At 40.4% G+C, this 23,469-nt stretch overlaps 2 protein-coding genes across 2 annotated transcripts in view; both read left to right on the top strand.

The window, feature by feature from the left end:
• The window catches only part of ADGRG4 (adhesion G protein-coupled receptor G4), a 34,918-nt gene extending 29,473 nt beyond the window's left edge, over window positions 1–5,445 (top strand). Inside the window, exons 21-23 of the mRNA XM_069811455.1 lie at window positions 228–329; window positions 1,758–1,919; window positions 2,580–5,445. Coding sequence (XP_069667556.1) covers window positions 228–329; window positions 1,758–1,919; window positions 2,580–2,704 — 389 coding nt within the window. The 3' untranslated portion in view covers window positions 2,705–5,445. The remainder of the gene's footprint in view (window positions 1–227; window positions 330–1,757; window positions 1,920–2,579) is intronic.
• Window positions 5,446–12,779: 7,334 nt separating this feature from the next.
• Window positions 12,780–22,694, top strand: BRS3 (bombesin receptor subtype 3). Its single transcript, XM_009927190.2, has 3 exons — window positions 12,780–13,395; window positions 16,109–16,460; window positions 17,042–22,694. Exons 1-3 carry the CDS (start codon window positions 12,965–12,967, stop codon window positions 17,447–17,449), a joined length of 1,191 nt encoding a protein of 396 aa, XP_009925492.1. The 5' UTR covers window positions 12,780–12,964; the 3' UTR covers window positions 17,450–22,694.
• Window positions 22,695–23,469: the final 775 nt, after the last annotated feature.

Consider the following 23,469-nt stretch of genomic DNA (forward strand, 5'->3'; position numbering starts at 1 on the left):
TGCAGATTATTTTTATACCAAATCTGCAGAAAGCTCTTCCCATTACCCTTTCATATGCACAAAGGACTCAGTGCAATTCTGGGCCAACCTGATGCTGGCCCAGGGACCACCTCTCTGCCCATATATAACATACTGGTAACTGAGTGGCATACAAAAAGTTTAGAAAAGGGACAGCAGGTTGGAGAATCCACCTGAAAACCTGTGAAATTCTCTTCTTACTTCTTCAGGGTTCTTTATCTTTGTGTTTCACTGCCTAATGAAGGAAGAAGTAGTGAAGCAGTGCCGACTACACTTTTGCTGGGGAAGATTTCGTCTGAGTAATTATTCTGGTAAGCATTGAGGGGTTTTGTTTAGCTTGACTCATAAGTCTTCACCTGCTACTGGTGTCACGTTTGCTCCACATTAAGAAATAAGGCTCCCCTCAGTAGCCTTTCTGCATTGCATTGGATAATTGTTCTTTAATAGGTCTTTATCTTCTTCCATTAACTGTTTATACGATATGATGATGGGGTGACAGCATGCAGTAAAAAATGTAGATTTCCAAAAAAGATTTCAGCTTGGTCTCTGATTCTCTTCTCACATGCCATTCAGTGTTCCCTTACATGAGCTATGTTTTTGGTGGCCTTCCAGTCTTCATACAGCCGAGGTTCAGAAATTTATGCAGGATATTGGACATACTAGTAGCTATTTTTTATGTGCAGGACCTGGGTTTGCTCAGCCTGGGAAGGAGAAGGGAGAGGTAATTACTGTCTTTGGCTGTCTGAGGGATGGTTATAGAGAAGAGACAGACTTCTCAGAGGTGCACAGCAAGAAGAGAAGAGGCAATGAACACAAGTTGCAGCTATGGAAATTCCCATTATTTATAAGGAAACACGTTTTTTCACAATGAGGGTAGTTAAATAGGTGACAGTGGCCCAGAAAGGCAGTGGAAAGAGTCTCTCTCCTTGGAGAGTCAAAATTCAGCTGGATAGGTGTCTGACCAACTCTGGGCAGGAGGTTGGAGTGAAGACCCGCAAGGGTCCCTTCCAACCTAAATTATTCTAAGATTCTGCTATCTACCAGCTCAGCACGAAATAACATGGGCTGTGGCTTATTCTGGGTTACTCTGGTAATGTTGATTTTTCACAGAAATGTGGAAGAATTTAATAACTTCAGTACCTCTGTGTGTCTATCAAAATTAGTTGACATTATGAATGGGTATAACAAAGGAGAAGCTAAATCAGTTGGTTTAGCCTTTTCAGGAAACCAGACTGAAAATCCTGTATTAACACATATGTCCTGTACACGGTGGTCTTGTGAACTGTGTGCTGCTGAGGAATATGTAGCTTTCCACTTGCAGAGGGGGGATTCCGCAAGAACGCTCCAAGTAGCACATAGAGTATTCTCCCTTGAGCATGAGCCAGCTTGATACTGTATGATACAATAAGGGTAAGGCTGCCGTTCCTCTCCTTTGTGTACCACCCGTCTTCTTCGATATGACCTTATCCAAATTAGTATTACTAGATTGGGTCCCTAAAGGGGAAATAGAGGACTGAATTGCTGGTATCCAGCCCCACCTGCACGAGTGTGACAGAGCTAGTGTAAAAATTAACAGCAGGAATTGTGCATTGTGCTTCACGGAAATCCACGGCTTCAGGGCAGGTACAAGGATGGCACAAGAAGCAAGCACAGACGTTTCTCCTCCCTGGTCTCTAGTAGTTTGGGATGTGACACCCGTACAGATTTTTATTCCTGTGCCTTCCACTCTCTGATTTCAGACTGGAGTGGGTCAGGTGCAACTGCTGGATCTACACCAAGGCACTTAAACCACAAATCACCGTCCCAGGCTTTGTGGAGTCTAAATTCTAATGGAACAAGTTCAACTTCCAATGGTTTGGATTTCCTTCCCAGGACTTCTCCAGATATAAATTTTAGGATCGGTAAGAAAAACAGTATGCACTGCATAGACTAGAATGCAGTAGGTTCCATATGGTGACTGTCAAAACCCAAGCAATGGAATTAAATAGAAAACCTTTTACTGCTTTGTCTGTGTCAGACTTCAGTTTGGGGTAAATGGCTACCTTACAGATGGCTTTTGCTGTACTAAAGAAAGTAAGAAAGCCCTTAAGATCCTGGTATGGCTCTTCTCCAAAAGGAAGGGAATTCTCTGCTCAGCTTCCACCTTAGGCACTTAAGAGATATTCTAGCCTGGACCAGCTGGCTCTCATTCTCATGGGACCTACTTCCAGTCAGGGAGCACTACAGTCTATTGCATACATTCCCAGAAGAGCAAAGATCTTGAGGGTTACAGAAAGCCAAACAGGACCTGCTGTGAGCCTGTTTAATCCAGAAGAATCCCAGCAGGAGGTTTTGCCTTCCAAGATAGAGAAATTGTTGCAGAGCCCTATTCTGAAAAAGGAATGCCTTTAGAGGAATTGTGACATAAGCACCAAACATTCTTCGTTGTTTTTGGAAACATGCTGATTTCTGTTATCTCCCCAAAGACCTTAAATCAGTGAGTTCTGCATAGACAGGTTTCTTTCTAAATATATTAACCCAAATTATTATAATAGAAAATTTTCCCTAATTCTTTTCCATAGCTGAAGTTCATTACAACCCCAGTGCTGAACCTCCAGAAGATGCTGAGACCAAACATCCTTGTTCACGAAGAATACTACCCATGGATACAGGGCACTATCCACTGAAAGCAAGATTTTTTCATTGATACTGAACTTGTTTTCTTCTGATTATCTAATGATGGTTCTCTTTTGTGGCATGTAGAAATAAACATTGATCTAAATAATTGCTTCTAATGTACAATTATCACTCTGAACACAATTATGGAGCTAAAACATCCCATGATTCAACTCACTAGGCTTCAGTGGAGTGGCAGTACTGACCACATAAGGATTTGGTCTCCCTGTGTTTCCAGGATTAGTCCTCATGTTAAACAGAGACTGGAAACATTCTCTTCCTCATCATTAACCCTTCTCATAGTTTGTCCTCTTTTTTTCTCTTTACACCCTCCTGCCATACCTCTGTTCCCTTCTTCATCTGATACTTATCCTCAGAACCTAATATGCATAATATTGAGTTTCAAGTCATATTTTTGAGCCTGTTGGCTGACTGTCTCAGGCGTGGATATCTAGGCTCCTCAATAAGTATCTTTCTTTACTTTTTCCGAGATGGACTTTGATCAACTTATAAATTAAGAAATTGGACTCAGCTTTCCAAGATATTCCTTTCAGTTGTATGTTTTTATTTTCAGATGTGCTGGCACTGTTGACTTGGATTTAGATCTCTAAAGAGATACACATGTGTTTAAATGTTTGAAAATGTTGCCCAGTACCTTCAAATGGAATGTGGAAATGAGAAAAACTGAAATTCCTGCCTCTAATGAGTATCCATGTGTACGATACAGGTTTCAGATTACCTCTCCTGCAAGAAAAAACCCACAAAACAACCCTAGAACAATAGCAGATAAAATCCTACCATCTTTGGAGGTAGGGATTAAGAAGTTTGTCCTTTAGTAATACTTTGGTGTGAATACAGCAGGAGGTAAACTCCATTTCATAACATCACAAGAGAGACTTAACTTTCCTCTCCTACTAAAGAGGGGCTTTCCTTCAGCAAATGTGTTTGAACTGGTAACTTGCCTGCTCAACCAAATCCTAGTTTCAGTTTTGAATGCCCTTCTCTGTATCATTCAAGTGAAGATTTTTTAATGATTGCTAATATTATAAAATACTAACCTGTACCGATGACAGAGAAGTAAGAAAATATAAAGGAGCGATGTCTTAGAGCTGGTATGTATGATAGCAAATACAAAAGGTTCTTTCATTCTGTGAATAACTCCCACACAGCAATTAGTGGAAAAAGATGAGTATTTCAACATACAGTAGCTACAGCCAGCCTACTTGAAATTAGACAGATCACCTTCACTTCCTTGGCTTTCTGGGAGAAATGTTAGCGTTAAAAACATGCAAACGAGTTCCACCTCATACCCACTTGTTTCTAACTTGAAATTGCTTTCAATGACAAAGAAATTTAATACAAAATACAGTTAAGTATGTCAGACACTTGAACTATCATCCTCTGCTTGTATTATTTTCATTAGTAAACTCTTTGTTCCACAATCTGCTGCTGAATGCAACTTTTCCCTGCTTTGCAATGAGAAGCAGGACATGATGTGCCATGGTGCTGCGTGCTAAAGCAGTGCCTGACTCCGCTTGCACCCCTAACCCGGCTGCTGCACACCCCAGGGGGGTCCTGTGAGGGCCAGGAAGGAGGCTGCGGAGGTCTTCGGAGGAACCGGAGCTTTAGTCCTCCTGAGTCCCTTTTACACCAGTTTGTCTCTGCTATGATATCTGTACGCCTAGGTGGATGGACAGTCTGACACTGTTGCCTTCTCTACCACCCTGCTTCGACCCCCACTGTCCTCCTTCGTGCAGTAATTCTTTCTGCATACACTTTACAGGACAGAAGGTAATAGGCTTAAATTTAGACTAGGCATTAGGCAACAGTTTCTAATTTTAAGGAATAAGTTATCTAGAGTGCACATGGAATTGCCATCATTGCAGGTCTTAAAAATACTCATAGTGGTACGACATACCTGCCAGAATTGGTATAAGTAAAGTTGATTTTGCCTTAAGGCAAAGGATGGACTGGAAGAACTGTTGAAAATCTTCCCAACTCTGTTTTCTATTACTCTAATTTAAAATAAAAAGGCAGCAAAAGAGGATCAATATGAGAGGAACATGAGACTGGCCTTGTCTCCTGCATACTGTAATTGTTTTATTACATACCTGATAAAAGACAAAATGTACCTTGATTTTCTGAAGTTTTTGCTAAATGCCCTTATAACATTGTTAAATGATTAGGAGCAGCAAAGATTTGGATAAAAGCTGGACAAGCAGTAAGAATAGTGCTGGAAATCTTAAGACTTCTCAGGCTGCCAAGAAATGGCTGGAAATGCCATTTTTTGGGCAGATCTGTCAGCCTGTTTCCTGCTTCGGAGGTATAACAGTGGGAAGAAGAGCAAGCTGCATGGCAGGCAGCGATGTCAGGTCTCCATTCTTGCTATTGATTTTTTTTCTATTCACAAAGCAAAATTCGGAAGTAAATTTTTAAAAACCTGTCAACTTGCTTATGTAAAATGCAAAGAGCTATTTGTTCTGCAAAGGCGGTTAGCTCACTTCCACTCCCCATCATATGCCTAATGGCTTTTCCAGCTAAACAGTGTATCATTTATGTTTCAAGCATGGCATTGTTTAGGTTGTCAGCCGGAATGAAGATGTATAATTTTCTTTGGGCTGAAATAATATCTTCTGTGCCGGCACCACTACATTTGCTCTTCTCCAACATATCTACACTGACATTCTGTCACAGAATTGTGCACTGATGGTTTTCACAGGGAGAGGACATGCACAAAGACAAATCTAATAAAAAATTGCTTTGCACTTCTGATTCACATCCTAATAATTTTAAGTGATGGGAACAGCTTCCACAGCTCTGGCTTGAATGTGACCTGACGGGCAGCGATGCATTACCGATACAAACGCATCCTCCTCCCCACGGTTTTGATTGTATCAGTTGAGTCTGCTCGCTCTCTGAGAAAGCAGCAATCTAAAAGCTCCTTTGATTTCTAAGTCATTCTCATTTACTCCTAGGTTGCTTATTTTTAGTGATACATACACCAGGAAATGCGTGCTCTGTTTTAAACCAATGAAAGAAGGATTTCTGAAAGTATATTTATCTATGAAGACAATTATTTGATGTCAGATCTCAGTGGGTTGTTAACAATCGGTTAGATGATGCAAAAGAAATAAAAAATGATAGTAAAATCACTGCAGCAGCTCTGGTGACTTGGGCAAAACCCTCCCCACTCCCACCTTGCTATTTAGACCGGCACAAAACTTCACCACCCTTTGTACCAGCTAAGTCAGTGGATGCAGATCCAAGGTCTAGACAGCTCACTCAAGGGTCCCTGGAGATTTTTTATGTCTCTGCATGGACAAGTGGCTAAAGCTGCCTTCTAGCTCAGTGTATGTATAGTGCTTTGAAACCATGTGATAGATAAATATTTGTGGCGGGTTGACCCTGTCTGAATGCCAGATGCCCACTAAAGCCATTCTATCACTCCCCCTCCTCAGCTGGACAGGGGAGAGAAAATATAACAAAGGGCTTGTGGGTCAAGATAAGGATAGGAGAGATCACTCACCAATTAACATCACGGGCAAAAAAGACTCAACTTGGGGAAAATTAACTCAATTTATTACCGATCAACCAGAGTAGGGTAATGAGAAATAAACCCAAATCTCAGAACACCTTCCCTCCACCCCTCCCTTCCTCCCGGGCACAACTTCACTCCCGGATTCTCTACCAACCCCCCGCCAGCGGCACAGGGAGATGGGGAATGGGGTTTACGGTCAGTTCATCACACATTATTTCTGCCACTTCATCCTCCTCAGGGGCAGGACTCATCACACTCTTCCCCTGCTCCAGCGTGGGGTCCCTCCCATGGGAGACAGTCCTCCATGAACTTCTCCAACGTGGGTCCTTCCCATGGGCTGCAGTTTTTCACAAAGTGCTCCAACGTGGGTCCCTTCCACGGCGTGCAGTCCTTCAGGGGCACACTGCTCCAGCGTGGGTCCCCCACGGGGTCACAAGTCCTGCCAGAAAACCGGCTCCAGCGTGGGCTCCTCTCTCCACGGGGCTGCAGGTCCTGCCAGGAGCCTGCTCCAGTGCGGGCTTCCCACGGGATCATGGCCTCCTTCAGGAACCCACCTGCTCCGGCGTGGGGTCCTCCCCGGGCTGCAGGTGGAGATCTGCTCCCCCGTGGACCTCCCTGGGCTGCAGGGGGACAGCCTGCCTCACCATGGTCTTCCCCACGGGCTGCAGGGGAATCTCTGCTCTGGTGCCTGGAGCATCTCCTTCCCCTCCTTCTGCACTGACCTGGGGGTCTGCAGGGCTGTTTCTCTTACATGTTCTCACTCCTCTCTCCGGCTGCCGTTTCTGTCTGTCCCAGCAACTTTTTTCCTTCTTAAAAACGTTCTCCCAGAGGCGCTACCACTATCACTGATGGGCTCGGCCTTGGCCGGCAGCAGGTCCGTCTTAGAGCCGGTTGGTATTGGCTCTGTCGGACACAGGGGAAGCTTCCAGCAGCTTCTCACAGAAGCCACCCCTGTAACCCGCCCCCCCGCCCCAAACCTTGCCACACAAAGCCAATACAATATTACATAGAATGACAGTTAAAGGTCACTACAGCTTGTTTACGTTTTCTTCTGACAGTTTATGAATCTACAATAGTGGTTAGCAATACAGGTTAGCAATACTTATGCCCAAGATGTATAATTCTTTCTAAATTTAGCAGGCAGTTATTATTGGGACAACGAAAGAAATGTCATTATGGGAAATGACTTGAGATTAAAAATCAAAATACTGGGAAGATAATTACCTATTGTGCAAGATCACTGTTAAGTCTTAATGCACAATACTCTATGCTTTTAGGTGTCAGAAAGTATTTAGCATGTAATGGCACTCTAATGGTTCTAAATTAAATGTATCATTGAGAGTTTCAAGGATGCCCAAAAGAATTATGCTTGCTATATTACTTCATTTCCTGATTGTTCCTGTAACAGAAGAAATTCAAGGATACATTGCAGTGTTTATTTTTCTCTCTTTTCTGAGAAATGACACCAGTATTTCACTGGCCATTCCCATACTGAAACCGGCGGAGGAAACTCTTGGAAAAGGAGGCTAGTCTGGATTTAGATATCCCTCTTGTTGCTGTATCACTGAATGCTGCTCCTGACAGCTCATCTGAACTGACCTTCTGTCTCACCTTCGTAACACTGAGGGCTGGGATTGTGTTATTTTTGCTCCTAGACATGCTGGTAAGTCTTGTGGTATTTGAAAGTGTAACTCGATAGCTCATCTTCAGTTCCAGAAAACAGGGATGCAGTTCCAATCAAACATTATTGCAGGATTTGATGCCCTAAGTCTCAGTGCCTGCACAGCTCCCTCTGCCCTTGGTGTAGAATCAACTCCATACAGGTGACAGGGAGATAAAACCAGTGATAAACTAATGCATTTTTCTCCTAAATGAGTAGTCATTGAAAATGAATGGTTACACTCTGCTATGAATGTGACACAGCCAAGGAAATTGTCATTAAAGAATCCTAAAAAGATATTTTCCCTTTTAATAGCTCAGTAGTTGTTTTGTCTCCAACTGCTGAGGACACTGGGCAATGGTAAAAAATCAAAATACAGGGTAGAGAAGATGTTCCCACTTAGTGGTGAAAAACATCAGATTGACAGACACTGAAACCAAGCTCTTGTGCTCTCAAGTGAAGAAATCCAGTGCGGGCAGAGCCTTATGCAACCTTCCTCCCCATTGCCTGACACTTGTAGCTCCGAAATGGATGCCTGGTGAGATGGGGAGGTGATGTTCTCTCTGTTTCGGAAGAGACTCAGATGTAGTGCACGGAAATGACTCATTCCCATTCTCGCAGTAGGAACTGGAAACAGCCCTGGATGTGTTAGTAATTTGCTCTAAACATGGACTGCTGTCTCTGACATCGTCGCTCGCTCCACGTGTGCATTCAGCCCTTCCCATTTAATACTTGCCTGCCTGAACACTAGAATGGATTGGGAACAGTTACACAAGTCATACAGCCCATGAAATGGCTGTCAGATAAAAGCTTCATTCTTACTATCGACGTGAGTCATGATACTCTTTGTGCCCTCTTGCCATTATTTGACATGCTATTGGCAATTTCAGTTTAAAGAGAAGACACTAAAGCTGCAACACAGATGCAAGTCAGAACCAAGGCAATTACAGGTATCCATCCCCGAGAATGTTGTCTGTAGAGCAGGGACTCCTTTTCCCAACACAAAGGTGGCAAAGCCAGTTCAGAAAACACTAGGAAGAAAAAGATATTTCAGATAATATCATTCTAGTTATAACTGCAGAGTCTAACTTATAAGCTAGAGTTGTTAAAGGACTCCAGGTTAGGACTTCTTGATGGAGGAGAAAAAGCCTTCCTTCATCTTTATGTCAAAAGAAGATGACCTAAAAGGAAGGCTACTGAGATTTGCGGGAAGGGAAAGATTTACATTGATCTGGGCAGACTATTAGACTTCAATCAGTTTTATACCTCCAGGGAGGAATAAGAGGAATGTGCCTGTGGTGACCCAATGGCAGAGTCCTGCTCTGTGCTGAACAGTCTGGGCACGTGGATAGCAATCAGGCTCATCTGTAGAAGAGATCCTAATCTAAGAAAAGCCTTTTATAAGAGAGGATGCCACAACAGAGTCTACCAAAATTCAGGACTAGGATAGACAAGCTGTTCGGTATCTCTCTGCCGTTAACACCCGAAGAACATAAACGTCAGTTCGCTCAGTGGAGAGACAGAAAGATACATCAGCCAGCAATAAACAGATGGCAAAATTGCTAGGAGAGACAATCAAAGCAAGGGTCGAAAATGAGTTTGAGACATAAAAGAAGAATTAAGACAACTAAATAGTTTTGTGCAGAAATGATACAAATAATGACCTAAGAAAGTGAGTTAAAATAATCCTAAAAAACCCAGGCTGGCTAATACAGCTGTAGTTCAGTGTGTTATCAGTTTTGTATTTCTACCACTCTACCTACAAAGCATTTTGACATATTTGTATAAATAATGATTAATGCAGCATGACCAATGTATACTGAAATAACAAAAATATGCTACACAAAATAATTACAATTTTGGAAAATCAATTCCTTTAATGGCAGTTAAGATTTTTGCTGTTTTCTCCATATTTTAGTTTGGTGCAGAGCAAATGGTTCTGAAAGAGATTTTTCTGAGTGGGTGACACTATGCAGCACATGGAAATGACTTAAGTCAGCAGTCACACTGCATTAAAACAGAAAATTTGCATTAAAAATACAGCTAAATGATATACTTTTGGGTATTTTACTAGTTTTGGGGCTTTTTTTCAGGATGGAGTTCAAAAGGAACATTCATTTTCTGTGAAGCCTGGTACTTCAAACAATAGCCAGAATTACCCAAATTGCTTTTCTCTTTGCACCAGAAGACAGAGCTCTAAAATAACGCCTTAGAGTTGTTTATTGTTTGGAATAATTACGCCATTCTCTTCCTTTTCAGCTGGATTTGCACAACTGAAAGCTACCAGAATCTGTGTTAAAAACACGGTGTGTTGTCTCCTGCCTGGTTTCTACCCATGACACTAATGAAAAGCACACAAAATTAATGAACAGAAACACTGAAATTCTACCATCATAAACAAATTGCATATTTGATGTTTACTATCTGTCCTTCAGGCTTTTGTTGGGTCTAGAGAATGTTATTTTGTGTGCTTTTTCAAAATAATATTTTTCACCTCCTAAAGTTCAACTAATATCTTACACTCCATAAAGAGAGAACCTGGCTGACTAGCTAAAACCTGCAGTAATACAAGGGCCGTAAGAAGAATTATGAGAAACGAAGGAGCTTCCTTCTGCCAGATTCCCCCAAGGAGGCAGAAAACTGGGAAAAATACAATCTCTCACTAGAAAGAGAAAACCAAGTAGAATTATACGCTGCTGTGAGCTAGGTTAGACATATGTACCGTGCCCTATTAGAGAGAGAGCAGGGAAAATGTGTCTGTGTTTCCAGGTAATGCGGGCTTCTAAAGTGTGAAGCATCAGACTGAGCACTCAGGTTCAGATATATGAATTCAGGTCCAGTTTGGAATAAACAGCACATGAAGTACCAGAAGTAAACAGAATTTTAAGCCCTTGCCACTTTCTGGGGTTGCTTTCACCTGTGGCATATGTTGGTGTCCTCAAGAGGTTTAAATATGGGTTGGGAGGTCTGTCACCTTTCCCTTCACACCTGAATCATCCCCCAAACCAGCTCTTGGGAGCATCTCATAGTTCAAGAGTCTTCAGTCCTCTGGATTATCTTTTGCACAGACTGGTATAAGTTCAGGTCCTCTGTTCTGCCATACGAAATGGTCAAGTGAGAGAATAAACCGATCCTCAGATTTCACGTTGTCAGCCCGGATCTCTCAGATGGCTCTGAAAGCTCTGGGACTGTAAGAGGTTGGGATCTAGGCTGCTAGCTGAACTTTGATGCATCAACTAGTGCAATTCAAGGCAAGTAACAAGCTTCTTTCAGCTAAATTCCAGTTTCAGCTAAACACCTGATGTTTTTCATTCAGATGCCACCCTTGAGTATTCAACACTTGATGGAGAGCAATTAGTTCCCAATATTTGGCGATACCCTACTTCTATACAGGAAATCTAAACATTTTATGTAACTATCTGACATTAAGCTGTCACAATCTGCTACAGTTGCTGAACTCTACATTAAATATAATGCACAGTACTACACCAGTGTGGGTGGACAACATAATCGGGCATCCTCAAAGGCACCTAAATCTGTGAGCAACCTACATACTGTGCCTGCATAAAAGGCTATATTGTGGTTAATCGTGACAAGAACTTCTCTTCTAAAAGCACTTTCAAAAAACATAATTGGAATTTTTAACCCATGCATCCTTTTTGTATTAGTGACTCCTTCTTCCACCTGGCCACAGCATTGGACTTCCATCTGATCTACCGTGTGGTCTATCACCACCTGATATCTATGGCATAGTTGCGTTTGCAAGGATTGGGATTGGGAGAGGGAAAATTAGAATTTTCATGCATAGTACTTAGAGGAGTTTTTCTGAGTATATGAAACAAACTTGATTTTGTGTGTCTGTATGTGTGCAGCTAAAGGTAAAGGGACTTGGCTATAAGATCGCTTTTGTGATTTAAGCAGGTTACCTTCTCCACTCCAACGTCACAGCTAAAGAACAATCTGGAGGAAAAAATACTCCAGCTACTCATCTCCATTTTCAAGGCATAAAGCTCAGTCCTTTGATATCTTTTCGACTTCTACTATTTAGAAATTAGATCTTGGCTTCCCTAATTTCAGGAGATTTAACTCAATAGGTCACATTCCTCGTACCTTATTTTATGTTAATCAGGAGTTCATCACAGAGCAGAGTTTAAGATTTGACTGTTGACTAATCTAAAGATAAGAAAACCCATAGTACTAACATGTTTGATTGAGATAGCATCATGAAGAGTTATTTTTCTCCCAGAAGATTTGAATCATCAGCTGTACCATCCAAAGCCAATAAATACATGGATTATTGCAAGGTAACAGGCTTCCGTACAGCAACCATCTAGAAACCTGTTCAAACTTCAGCGTAAGTTGTGGTTTTGATAGCAATGAGACTGTTTCAAGGGACGAACCTAAGCTTTAATATAAGTGTTAGCAGGATTATGGCCATAAATTTTGATTTTATATTGTCTTTTGGAAGGTCACTGCAATTCTGTGATAGAAAGACTCATCAGAGCATAGACAAGCACAGGTTGTCTCTATGGCTTTTTCGGCAAATACTATCTATACTCTGAAATACTTTATCTGCCATTAAGGTATACTGTACAGTTTTGTGTTAAATTGTTATATTCTATCCTTACCTGTACTATTGAGACAACTATTTCAGATTTTAATTTTATTTCCTTTTCAGAATATTTTGAAAAATATTTACATTTGCTAGGTAATATGCAAACCCTAATGCTACAGTAATTACAACACAATATTTACTTGTCAGATACCTCCAAGAAAAAAACATCATTTCAGCAAATACCTTTAAAGAAACTCCTTTTCTCTTTTTTCCTCCTCCCTCTCTGCTCCACTAGCTGCAAAGCCAATAAAAAAATTCTCCACCTCCTACACAGTTCAGAACAGGATCTGCGTGCATTTCTCCTAGGCATGTTTTGAGACCCAGAAGGGGATGAAAGTAGTTAATGCGCAACGGGAATCTTAATTTCAGGCACAAATCTGTACCTTTCTATTGACCTTGCTGATATGCTGCAAGCTAAATATTAAACAATTTTTTGATCAATTTAAGTCCAGCCTGGGGAGAAGAAACAGTTAAAGAAATGTCTCAAGTATACTTGCATTCAGCTAATCAGACTTTGTGTGCATCTACAAATGGTACAGAACTGAAATCAATCATTGATAATGAAACTACAAATGAAAAATGGACCGAAGACTCCTTTCCAGGATTAGAAATACTGTGCACAATTTATGTTACATATGCTGTGATCATTTCAGTGGGTCTCCTTGGAAATGCTATACTCATCAAAGTCTTTTTCAAGATTAAATCAATGCAGACGGTTCCAAACATCTTCATCACCAGCCTGGCATTTGGAGACCTACTGCTTTTATTAACTTGTGTGCCTGTAGATGCAACACGTTATATTGTGGATACCTGGCTCTTTGGAAGAATTGGGTGCAAGCTGCTGTCTTTTATCCAGTTAACCTCAGTTGGAGTATCAGTGTTTACCCTGACTGTTCTCAGTGCTGACAGGTGGGTCTGACGTGACTGATTTGCCAGGAGAGACTGCAGGTGTGAAGTTAGAAATGAATAAAAAAGCAGAAATTATAATTTTGCACAATATTAAATGGCACATTGTAATTAACTAAAAAAAACCAAATCAGCAACTCTCCCATTTAATTTTAAAATGTCTGTTAGAAAAATTGCAGCAGTTCTTTATAATGGTGTGAAGTGAGAAAGACTCTAAGTCTTTTCACCTTTTATTAGCTTGAAGTACAGTACAGCTTTTTTTTCTCAGTTGCACAGAAAAGGGAAACTGCTTAAGGCAATTAAGGGAAAAGACAGTATATTGGTGCTATCTAGTGGTGCACTAAAGTAGTTAGGGAAGACAAAAAATAAAACTGAAAATGACTGAGTGGAAATCCTTTGTCCTATGCACTCAGTGAGGCTCTAAAATCCTAGAACGTATAAGATTGACATGTGGGGTAAACAGCCAAAAGAAAACACAGCACAGACTGTTAATAGTCTGTTAACGACTCTCATGATTTGATGGTTACTGTAATACTACAGTAATTTTCAGCTTGATAAGTGCTTAGTGTGACATGACACAATTATAGTGCTTTCTCTTACAGTTCTTAGATCTTTTTCAGAGATATTTTAGCCCAGAGGTCCTGAAATTAAACTCGGGTTACAATGACAGCACTGTTAGTAGGGATCAGTGCTTCCATCTGACTGCTGTTAGGAGCTGCTGAACAATCAGTTTCCATGCACTTCTTTTCTGAATTAACAAAACTAAGATGTGATTTCAGTTCATGAGCATGTCAAGGAGCAGAAAACCCCAAAATGAATTTTAGTATTAAGAGAGAAAAAGATTTTCATCTTGTATGCCAGCAATTGTGGATTGTATGTAACGGCAAGTAGTTCATGTATCCACAATTTAAGCAATGCTACTGTTACTGTACTCCCAAAAAAATCAGCCAACACAGGAATGGCCACACTGGGTCAGATCAAGGGTCTATGTAGGCCAATACGAGCCTCCAGCAGTGCTAGTATAAGGACAAGAAAAGACACATAGGAAGAATAAAAACCACTATACAACACTACGCTTATACCCTAAGCCTTCAGATGACCTCCTGAGCAGATGTGGGGTTCGTGTATTTAATAAGCTCAATGGATTTCTCTTCTAGATCCTTGTTCAGCCTCTTCTTGAACATGTTTAGCAATGACTTTCACTGCCTGTTGCATAAGCAACTCATTTTTTTGCTTTGCATGTGGCTTCATTTGATGGCCCTGGCTCTTGTGCCAGAAGAGACAGTGATCCCTATCCATCTCTCCAGGCTATTCATGTTATATTCCATCCTTAGTATAGTGGGTTTTTTGAGTTAAGGTGTGCAGAGCAGCACATGATGTTCGAGAGTTGCATGAACAAGAGATACAGATAACTGCACAACAGTCTCTTTTGCTCTCCATTGTATCCCTAATAATTCCTAACATTTTGCCTTTTTTTTTTTTTTAATAGTTTGGTGTGGGTTTTTTACTACTGCTGAATACTAAGCTGATGTTTTCACTGAACTGTCTATCATAGCTCCAAGGTCTTGGTCCTGTATGACATCAATTCAGAATCCATCATGGACTAGATGACCTTTAAAAGTCGCTTCCAACCCCAGCTATTCTATGATTCTATGCTTTAGACACTTGCTTCTGTATTTAATTCTTCATGGTAGCTGTTACGTAAATATTCCATGCTGCATTTTCACAGCGTAACTACATGGTAAACTTACAGAGAAAGCTCAGAACATCAGTCATGTGAGCAATGCCAGACTATCATGTTCCAGTATGCTAGAAGAGCTCGAAGTCAATAAAAATGGTATTTACTTGATAAATAGCAGTCCAGCTTGCAGTTTTCTATTTAAATTTGCCTAGAAGAGAAAAAGACCAGATCCTCAGGTTGTGCAAAATGGTACAACTAAGCTCTCGTATCCTCCAGATCCTTTTTCACTTCCTTTCCTTTCATGCCAGTCTTGTGCCCCCCTGGAAGGGGTCTTTTCTTTCTGCATCATCCAGAAACTGATACTTTAGGAGCAGGGTATATTGTTTCCTTTGCTTCATCCACCTTTGTGGCAGTTTGTCCTTTTTCCATGTCCCATTTCCATACAGATTTTCACACAACTACAGACTTACCCAGATTTTTCTCATATGTCTGACTCAGTCCACATGCTGCAGAATCACAGCCATGAATCAACAGCAGTGTTAGCTCCTGTTTTATAAATATGAATGAATACTGGAGCATTATTTTTAGTCAAATCACTGCACTCAGCTGGGATCTTAAGAACATGGAAGAAAGGAGGGGTGTACATGCTTGGTTTCACGTATTTATAAAATAGTTAACCTGTTTATACCTTTACCAGTTTTGCCTATTAATTCCCTCATTTACCTTTCTAGGCAGTGCCATAAAAAAAGGAGAGATGATTGCCCTTACTGATCCTAACCCAAATAGTAGAAGTCATCTTTACTTAGGAAGGCTTTAATGACAAGTTCTGCCAGCCAATTCATTAAAATACATGCTTCAAATTAACTTTTACATTTCTATCTTAATTACAAAGAGCTAGTATCTGTTCATTTCCAAGATGATTCTACCACCCTTAGTTTAGCAAAAACAGAGATGCCTTTATCCTCAAGAAGTTTGCATTGTCAGTGCTTACATTCTTTCTGTATTTATTCTGACAATGATGTTGGTTGGTTTTAGGTACAGAGCCATTGTTAAGCCCTTGGAACTGCAGACTTCAGATGCGCTCCTGAAGACCTGCTGTAAAGCTGGCTGTGTTTGGATCATCTCCATGATATTTGCTATCCCAGAGGCTGTTTTTTCAGATTTGTATTCTTTCAGCAATCCTGAGAAAAATTTAACTTTTGAGGCATGTGCCCCCTATCCTGTATCTGAGAAGATCCTGCAGGAAGCTCACTCCCTGGTTTGCTTCTTAGTGTTCTATATTGTACCCTTAGCTGTCATCTCTGTCTACTATTTTCTTATCGCCAGAACTTTATATAAAAGTACATCCAACATGCCAGCGGAAGAACATGGTCATGCCCGTAAGCAGGTAAGCTATGATCGAGCACTAAGTGTCCAATTTTCCAAAATCCATCATGCTGATTAAGTCTGCATTCTTGAGTGCAAAACCTTTACCTGATAATAGAGTAAAAAGCTCCATAGACTCAGCCCATATTGGCAATCCAAATTCAGCTATGCACTTAAGCACATGCTCATGACTCATTAACTTAATTGTGAGTGTGCATGCTTTCTGAAAGAGGGGTGGGGTTTGTTTTGCTTTATTATGAACCTATTAAACTCAGGAGTTAAAACACTGAATTGTAAAAACTGAGACCTCATCCATATCAGCTGACACATTAACTATTGTACTTTTAAATCCTAGTCTAGAAGAGATTGCCCCATGATTTATAATGGAAAGGGAATGTGCTCTGCACTGGAAATACTTTGTTAGAAAAATTATGAAATAGATTTATTTTTCTGTTGGTTCCTTGTTTTGGTTTTTTTTTTCCATTTTGCTTTTTTGGTTACTAATGCATTTAGACTTTTAGACCCCTTTGAAAATCAGCACCAACTACGTAAACATGTGTTACTAATTGCTATTAATACCAGATATGCATTATTTTCTCATAGATTGAATCCCGCAAGAGAGTTGCAAAAACAGTGCTGGTGCTTGTTGCTTTGTTTGCCTTTTGCTGGTTGCCTAACCACATCCTCTACCTATACCGCTCTTTTACATACCATGCTTCTGTAGATGCTTCCACCTTTCATCTGATAGCTACTATTTTTTCCCGTGCCTTGGCCTTCAGCAATTCCTGCATCAATCCTTTTGCTCTTTATTGGCTGAGTAAAAGTTTCCGGCAACATTTTAAAAAGCAAGTCTCGTGCTGCAAGGCAAAATTTCGTACAAAGCCTCCCAGTGCTACCCACAGTAATACACCTACCAGAGCCTTGTCAGTCACGGGCAGCACACATGGCTCAGAAATCAGTGTTACACTGCTAACAGATTATAGTATCACAAAAGAAGAGGAAAGTGTTTAGTCCATCTGGGATGAAGGACAGAAACTGAGCCTTTGCAATCAAGTCACTACTACTGGGATCCTGGAAAGAGGTGCCATGCCTTGCCCTGTCTGTGAAAGAGTTTTCATCAGAAGTTCCTCATTTTTTTAAATATACAATAAAGAAATCAAACTGTGTGGGAGAAGGAGCTGCAACAGCTGAACTTTCCATTGTTCATGTTCCCAAGCATGAACAGACATCCCTAGCTGGAATTCCTGAACCGGACAGGACAGGAGTTAGCAGAGTTGGTGCGAGAATTGGCTGTAAGGATGGTTTTGTTCTTGGTGACTTTTCTTTGACTTGTGACTGAGAGCTCCGTCTGTCAAGGACTTGCATCCACAGCAACCAAGCAAAACCACATATCTTCATAACATGATCAACCAGGCCGATTTTTGAATTATTTCTTTTCTTGTCCCGAATGTTAAAAATTGGTAAGCACATCAGAAAGCATGCTACAATGAAAGAAAGCTAAGGTTTGTAGTACAGTGTAGGAAAAAAAAAAGCATTATGGGCCAGATCCACACTAGCCTTTGCTCTGTCAGTGACTTACTTTGAAACTCTGGGTAAGAGCTGACTGCTGTGTAAAGAGATGCTCCTCTCAGTTCCTAAGGAAGTCAAGGGAACCAACAGGTGATCATCTCTCTTAAAAAGCTATAATCATCTTGAAACACACTTGTAAAAGTTTTTGCGATCTATCAACAGTGCAGAGTTCTTTACTATAGCGATTTAACATCAAGAAATTGCGGTGGATCTGAGTTCTGGTTTGGATTTACAGGGCACTTTTGAAGCAAACTGCTCAAATGCCCGCTCTTGCCTTACTCCACTCCTGCACTCTGTCTCCCAGAGTGGTCTTCAGTGCTCAACCTGGATTTCTCTCAGATGAAACTGTGAGTCCAGTCCATGGAACCAGACTAGAGCAAATCTGAAGTAAAGCCCCCAAAGGTGTACAGTGAGGGGGGGTCAGACTAACAATTTACCTCCACAGATCTACTCCTGCTGTAGTGTACGTGGTCATATCTCAGTGGTCTGCACATTTTCAAGCATGCTGGGAGAGCTGGATTTTTCTACTGTACTCATTTTCTATTCTTGACGTTATTCAAGTAGTATCCCTTTTCAATATTAGGATAGACTGTCTTTATGAGATAGGCCTTCTAATCTCAAATCCACTGATTTTATAACGTTGCATGCAGAGGCAAGTCAGTGACAGCCTATCATGGGCAGCCTGTGCATCCCTAAAAAGCTCAGCAGCACTGCTGGCAGAGACTGTCTTCCCATAAAGAAATACAGGAGGCAAGTCTTCCTACCCCACATTACAAAAACGTTGAATGACACTTATTTTTATGAATTTCGTGCACCCTGAACCAAAATTTTATATTGTGGGAATTGGTGATAAAAAACATAATAGATTTTCCATTGCTTAAACCAAGGGACTTCTATCTCAAAAAAGAATTTGTGCATTAAAAGTACAGAAGAGAGGCTGCAACTATATAAATTAAACAAAATAGTGCTGTCAGTCACAGAAGTTTGAATTTTAACTAACCCTTGAAGATACAACACCTCTCCAGCTACACAGAGCCCGTAACAACACATGGATGGAAACCCATCCATCCATGCACCATTATTTGAGTTCATTAAAAGATGCAAAATCTATTTGCAGTCTCTCTCTGTTGAGTGCCCTAATCAGAATAATAAAACTAAACTATAAATCCCAAGGGCATTGGAATACAACCTCTGTCATCATCTTAAACCAGTTTAATGATAGGCCATTTTAATCCCATCAGGCCTGGCCTTATTTTACTGCACTCTTCATGTTACATGCTGCAAGGCTATAAGCACTAATTTTCAAATGGATTCTTCCTTTTGTTGTACCAATTGTACACCAGGATAGAACCATTGAAATAAATGGCAATATAACAGCACAGAAATACAATTTATGGCAAAGCAGACTCCAGAGACCTTATTTTACTCTCTTTGTCTTAATATAACACATTCCCTGGTAGTGAGCTATGTACAAATATAACAAACATATTGCACTGATGTTTTCCCCTTCTCTTTTTTCTTAATGGATCTGCAGGGTGAGACTGAAATAAATTACTAAGCCTACACACTTATGAGTCTACTTTTATCTTCCTGGATCTTACTATAGGGAATTCTAAACAAAAGAAAAATCAACTAACATTGCAGCTTCTTACATCATTCTTTATTGTAGCTTATTAAAGCCTTTGGAAAACATATCTGCCACATATTCCTGGACTTCACAATTTATCTCTGTTGGAGACCATGTTTCCCACTGCAAAATCCTTGGCTACACCTCAGAGTAGCCCTTAAAAACCAGTTTCCTAATTCACCATTTTCCTTGCTTTGCATGCAGCTGCTTTTTGCTTGTGTAACTACTCCTCTCACTGGATGGTCTATCTATTGCTAATATATCCTGTTACAAAATTGATGTTTTTACTATATGCTGCACATGTTTTTGTTAAAGACTGGTAATATTTCAAGCCATAATTTAAATATTCTGTGTACTTTATGGTTTTATAATTCTGTACTTTCAAATCTTCATGACATGTTGTATTGGAGTGATATATTGGTCAACATTTATTTTTATCTAAACAATCTGGTATTATTCATTCCATCTATTCCCCCAATATAATTATCCATAAAATGTCTCCACATTACCGTAACTGGATTTAGGGGAAAAGGGTTGTTTCCTTTGCAATCTTTTCTGTGTTCCAAAACCCAGTTCTTTCACCCCTAGGTCTTACAAGTGTAATTCTATAAGAATAATGTCTATTTATAGAAATATTGAACGTTATTTAGCAAAGAGCTGGCATAAATAATTAGGGGTTTACTATTTATATACACAATGAAAGAATAGGTAGAAACAAGGCACAAAATACTGAAAGGCAAGACTGCATCAAAAGGTCTTATTCATGTGGAATCTTATTGAGTAAGTAAATACGATTTCTAGGATGTACTTTTTTAATAGTTTGTTTTGTGAACAAGATGTACACATTAACAGCTTTAATACATATAAGTGTAACAATTAATGTTTGCAGTAGCAACAGGTTTAGTATTGGCACTCTAATTTGTGCTGTCACTATGAGATGCTGGTTTAGTTTAAAAAAAAAAAATCCACAAAAATGAACAAAACCATGTCAAAGCATGGATATAGTGTAACAGACTGCGTCTCCAGCAAAAGGCACAGAATATTAAAGTCAGTTATGAAATTATAGACATTTTAAAGCTCACTGTCCTGTTTTCATAGAAAGTATCATTTTATTTTACATAGTTAAATATGGGCTGCCCACTGACACTCATGTGTTTCTGCTATGAATATTACAATTAAAGAATAAGCTAAAGTTACACACAGCTACAGCACTTACACATCTCACTCAGTGGTACTTAAAAAAATAAATACAGGCTCTAATCAGCGTTTAGTTATGGGCTCTGCCACAGATGGTCCCCTCAGTGCAAGGTGAGCTGTTTTGTGGAATTTCCTTTGTCAGCATAGGAAAGGATATTGAAATTTTAGCACATCTGGATCTGGTCTTGTCATTTTTCGCACCGTGAAGACTCCTTTTCACTCTCACTAGTCGGTGTAACAGCTACAGGCTCCAGCACCATGGTAAGCCCAAAGAGGAGCAATCTCTCTGTGCTTAATCACTAGTTACTGCCTCCTTGATTTAAAATAACAAAGCATCTTAAGAAAAGAGTGTTAACTCTTTACCTAATTAAGTATTAGTTAGTTAATTGCTGGTTCCCCTCTAACAGACAGCAAAACACCACTTTACGAAAACCAAGATTTCGGTACTTTTAGGAGGTGGTATCTCTAGACCAACAATCAGCTCTGATGAACCAAGATTGCCTTTTATCACACAGAAGAGTCAGACACAGATACAAAACCATCATGCTAATGCCTCCTTTTGATATTTACTTTGAGATATTTTGTCAGGATTTAAAACATCATTTCCTGACAGCGTAGACTAACATGAGCTGTGTAACACTCAAGCTCTTCGCACCATCCCTCAACCGTGCAGCTTGCAGCAGCAGTGCTTCTGCAGCCATGAGTTACACCGTTTCAAGGACGTGATTGAGAGGAAAGCTGTCTTGACCCCCAAAATGATGAGTTTCCAGCTGAATCAGCTCCCTGAGCTGGCTTACTGGGCTGTCTTTACGGTAGTGGAAGAGAACAGATGGTGGCGACATGGTAAGAAGCAGTGCTGCAGTAGCTGCCATCACGCATGCTGTTATCTGCTGAATGTGTGAGGGAATTTGAGGTAGTTTGTCCTCTTAGCACATTACATTAAAGTGCGCAGACCAGATTTACCATGCACTAACCCTGCTGCACACAAGCATGCTCTCACTTCCATCAGATTGAGATTAAATTTGGATCTCCTACTCCCTAGGACAGTGCCCCAATTACTTGCTGTAGGCAGATCTGCACACTAGGGAAATCTGTACTGTGTAGGCTCAGACTTCGCTACATTTACTCAGGTTATGATGTAAAAAACTCTGCCAAAATCAAATAAGCACTTTAAGACTTAAATTGTATCGTTCTTACAATGTTTAAGGCTATGATTATCTTACTTCCAAACATATATCCAATTCCGATTTTTATAAGTAAGTGCAGTTTATGTTAAGCCTCTCATGCTCCTCACCAAAACCCAACCTATTTGAGAGCTAATACAAACGTCTCCTAAGCCGCCAGTTCATAAGTGATCACAAAACTATCTTTGGACAACTATTGTAATAGCCCTGCCAAGAGAAAATTCTTGAAGCATGAAAGATGTCATTAACTAGGCTGGATGTTCTTTGTGTAACAGCCAAAGGTTGCTAGAAGTCTATATTTATATCCTCAGCAATTTCATCTGACTGGCTGGTTAGCCAGTTAGCTGATGTTGGCTTCTCCCTACAGAGCTTCACAAGCTCAGGATTGTGTCTTTGATTTTAATATCATTCCAGTCTGTATGACAGTAGAGATATATTTGTTCCTGGAATACTCATTTCCAGAAAACTTCTGTACTGAGTATCATTTTCATTTCTGAGTGGAAAGATTGCTTTGCCACTGGCAACCAGCCACTGCCAGCTTCGATGGGGCTATTCAGCTAAATTTTATTTAAAACATGTGCACTGTTTTAATACCTGGGGTTTATAGCTCTAGGTTAAATTTTGCAAAACCTAAAGAGTGTTCTTCTTCATCCTCTAAATAAAAATACTTCTAAATTCATACTTGAACAATCAAATTTGGTTTTATGTAATGCTATCTGGATTACACCGTGAAAACCACTAGATGGCACTGAATGAAGGTCTTTTAAAAGAACTGACGCGAATTAAAAAAAATTTATTTAAAATATTTAAGTACCCACAGATAGAGTACTATACTGATTAATAACTAATTGCAGACTTCATTAATGCAAACCAATTCAAAAATTTGAAGACAAGCCTCACAGTTTGCATTGTACCAACATATTAACCCTTTCTGAAGGGAGCACAACAGCTGTAGCTGGACACCCTCGGCCTGTTACACCCCTGTCCTGTGGAAAGCAGATACTTGTGCTGCCCGGGTAGACCCGAACAGCAGCCCCTTCTCCCCAGGAGGCTCAATCGTTCAAACCATTTGCACCAGAAACCTGTGCCAAAGGAGGAGCAAGAACCCATGTGGTTTTTTTTGACATTTAGTAAGCCATTTTCGTCTCACCTACATCTTTTTGTTTATGAAAACAGACTTTCAGTGTCAGTGACAGATGATGGCTACCTAGTGGCACCACACCACAACTGACAGCAGCAACTTGACAGTTCAGTGCTGTCCAAGGCACAATAGGGTAAAGTACTGCAGGAGGAAGTACTTCCAGTGCTTCATGCCCCTTAGCAGGCTTTTATTTTATCACATAACTGCAACAGTCTCCATGCAAGGCCCATCTAGGCACAGCTCCCAGCCCACTGCAGGCCCAGGAGGGTCTTCAAGCCTAGGGCCTCAGGGCCAGCCGCCCTCATCCCAAGGC

This window comes from Haliaeetus albicilla, chromosome 23 (genome assembly GCF_947461875.1).
Source record: "Haliaeetus albicilla chromosome 23, bHalAlb1.1, whole genome shotgun sequence".
Taxonomy (NCBI): Eukaryota; Metazoa; Chordata; class Aves; order Accipitriformes; family Accipitridae; genus Haliaeetus; species Haliaeetus albicilla.

Excerpts from the sequence above, each read along its gene's own strand:
- BRS3 (XM_009927190.2), top strand. The coding sequence starts at position 12,965 with ATGTCTCAAGTATACTTGCATTCAGCTAATCAGACTTTGTGTGCATCT. Across the intron at positions 13,396-16,108 it reads ACTGTTCTCAGTGCTGACAG|GTACAGAGCCATTGTTAAGC; the intron begins GTGGGTCTGACG and ends GGTTGGTTTTAG. Across the intron at positions 16,461-17,041 it reads ATGGTCATGCCCGTAAGCAG|ATTGAATCCCGCAAGAGAGT; the intron begins GTAAGCTATGAT and ends ATTTTCTCATAG.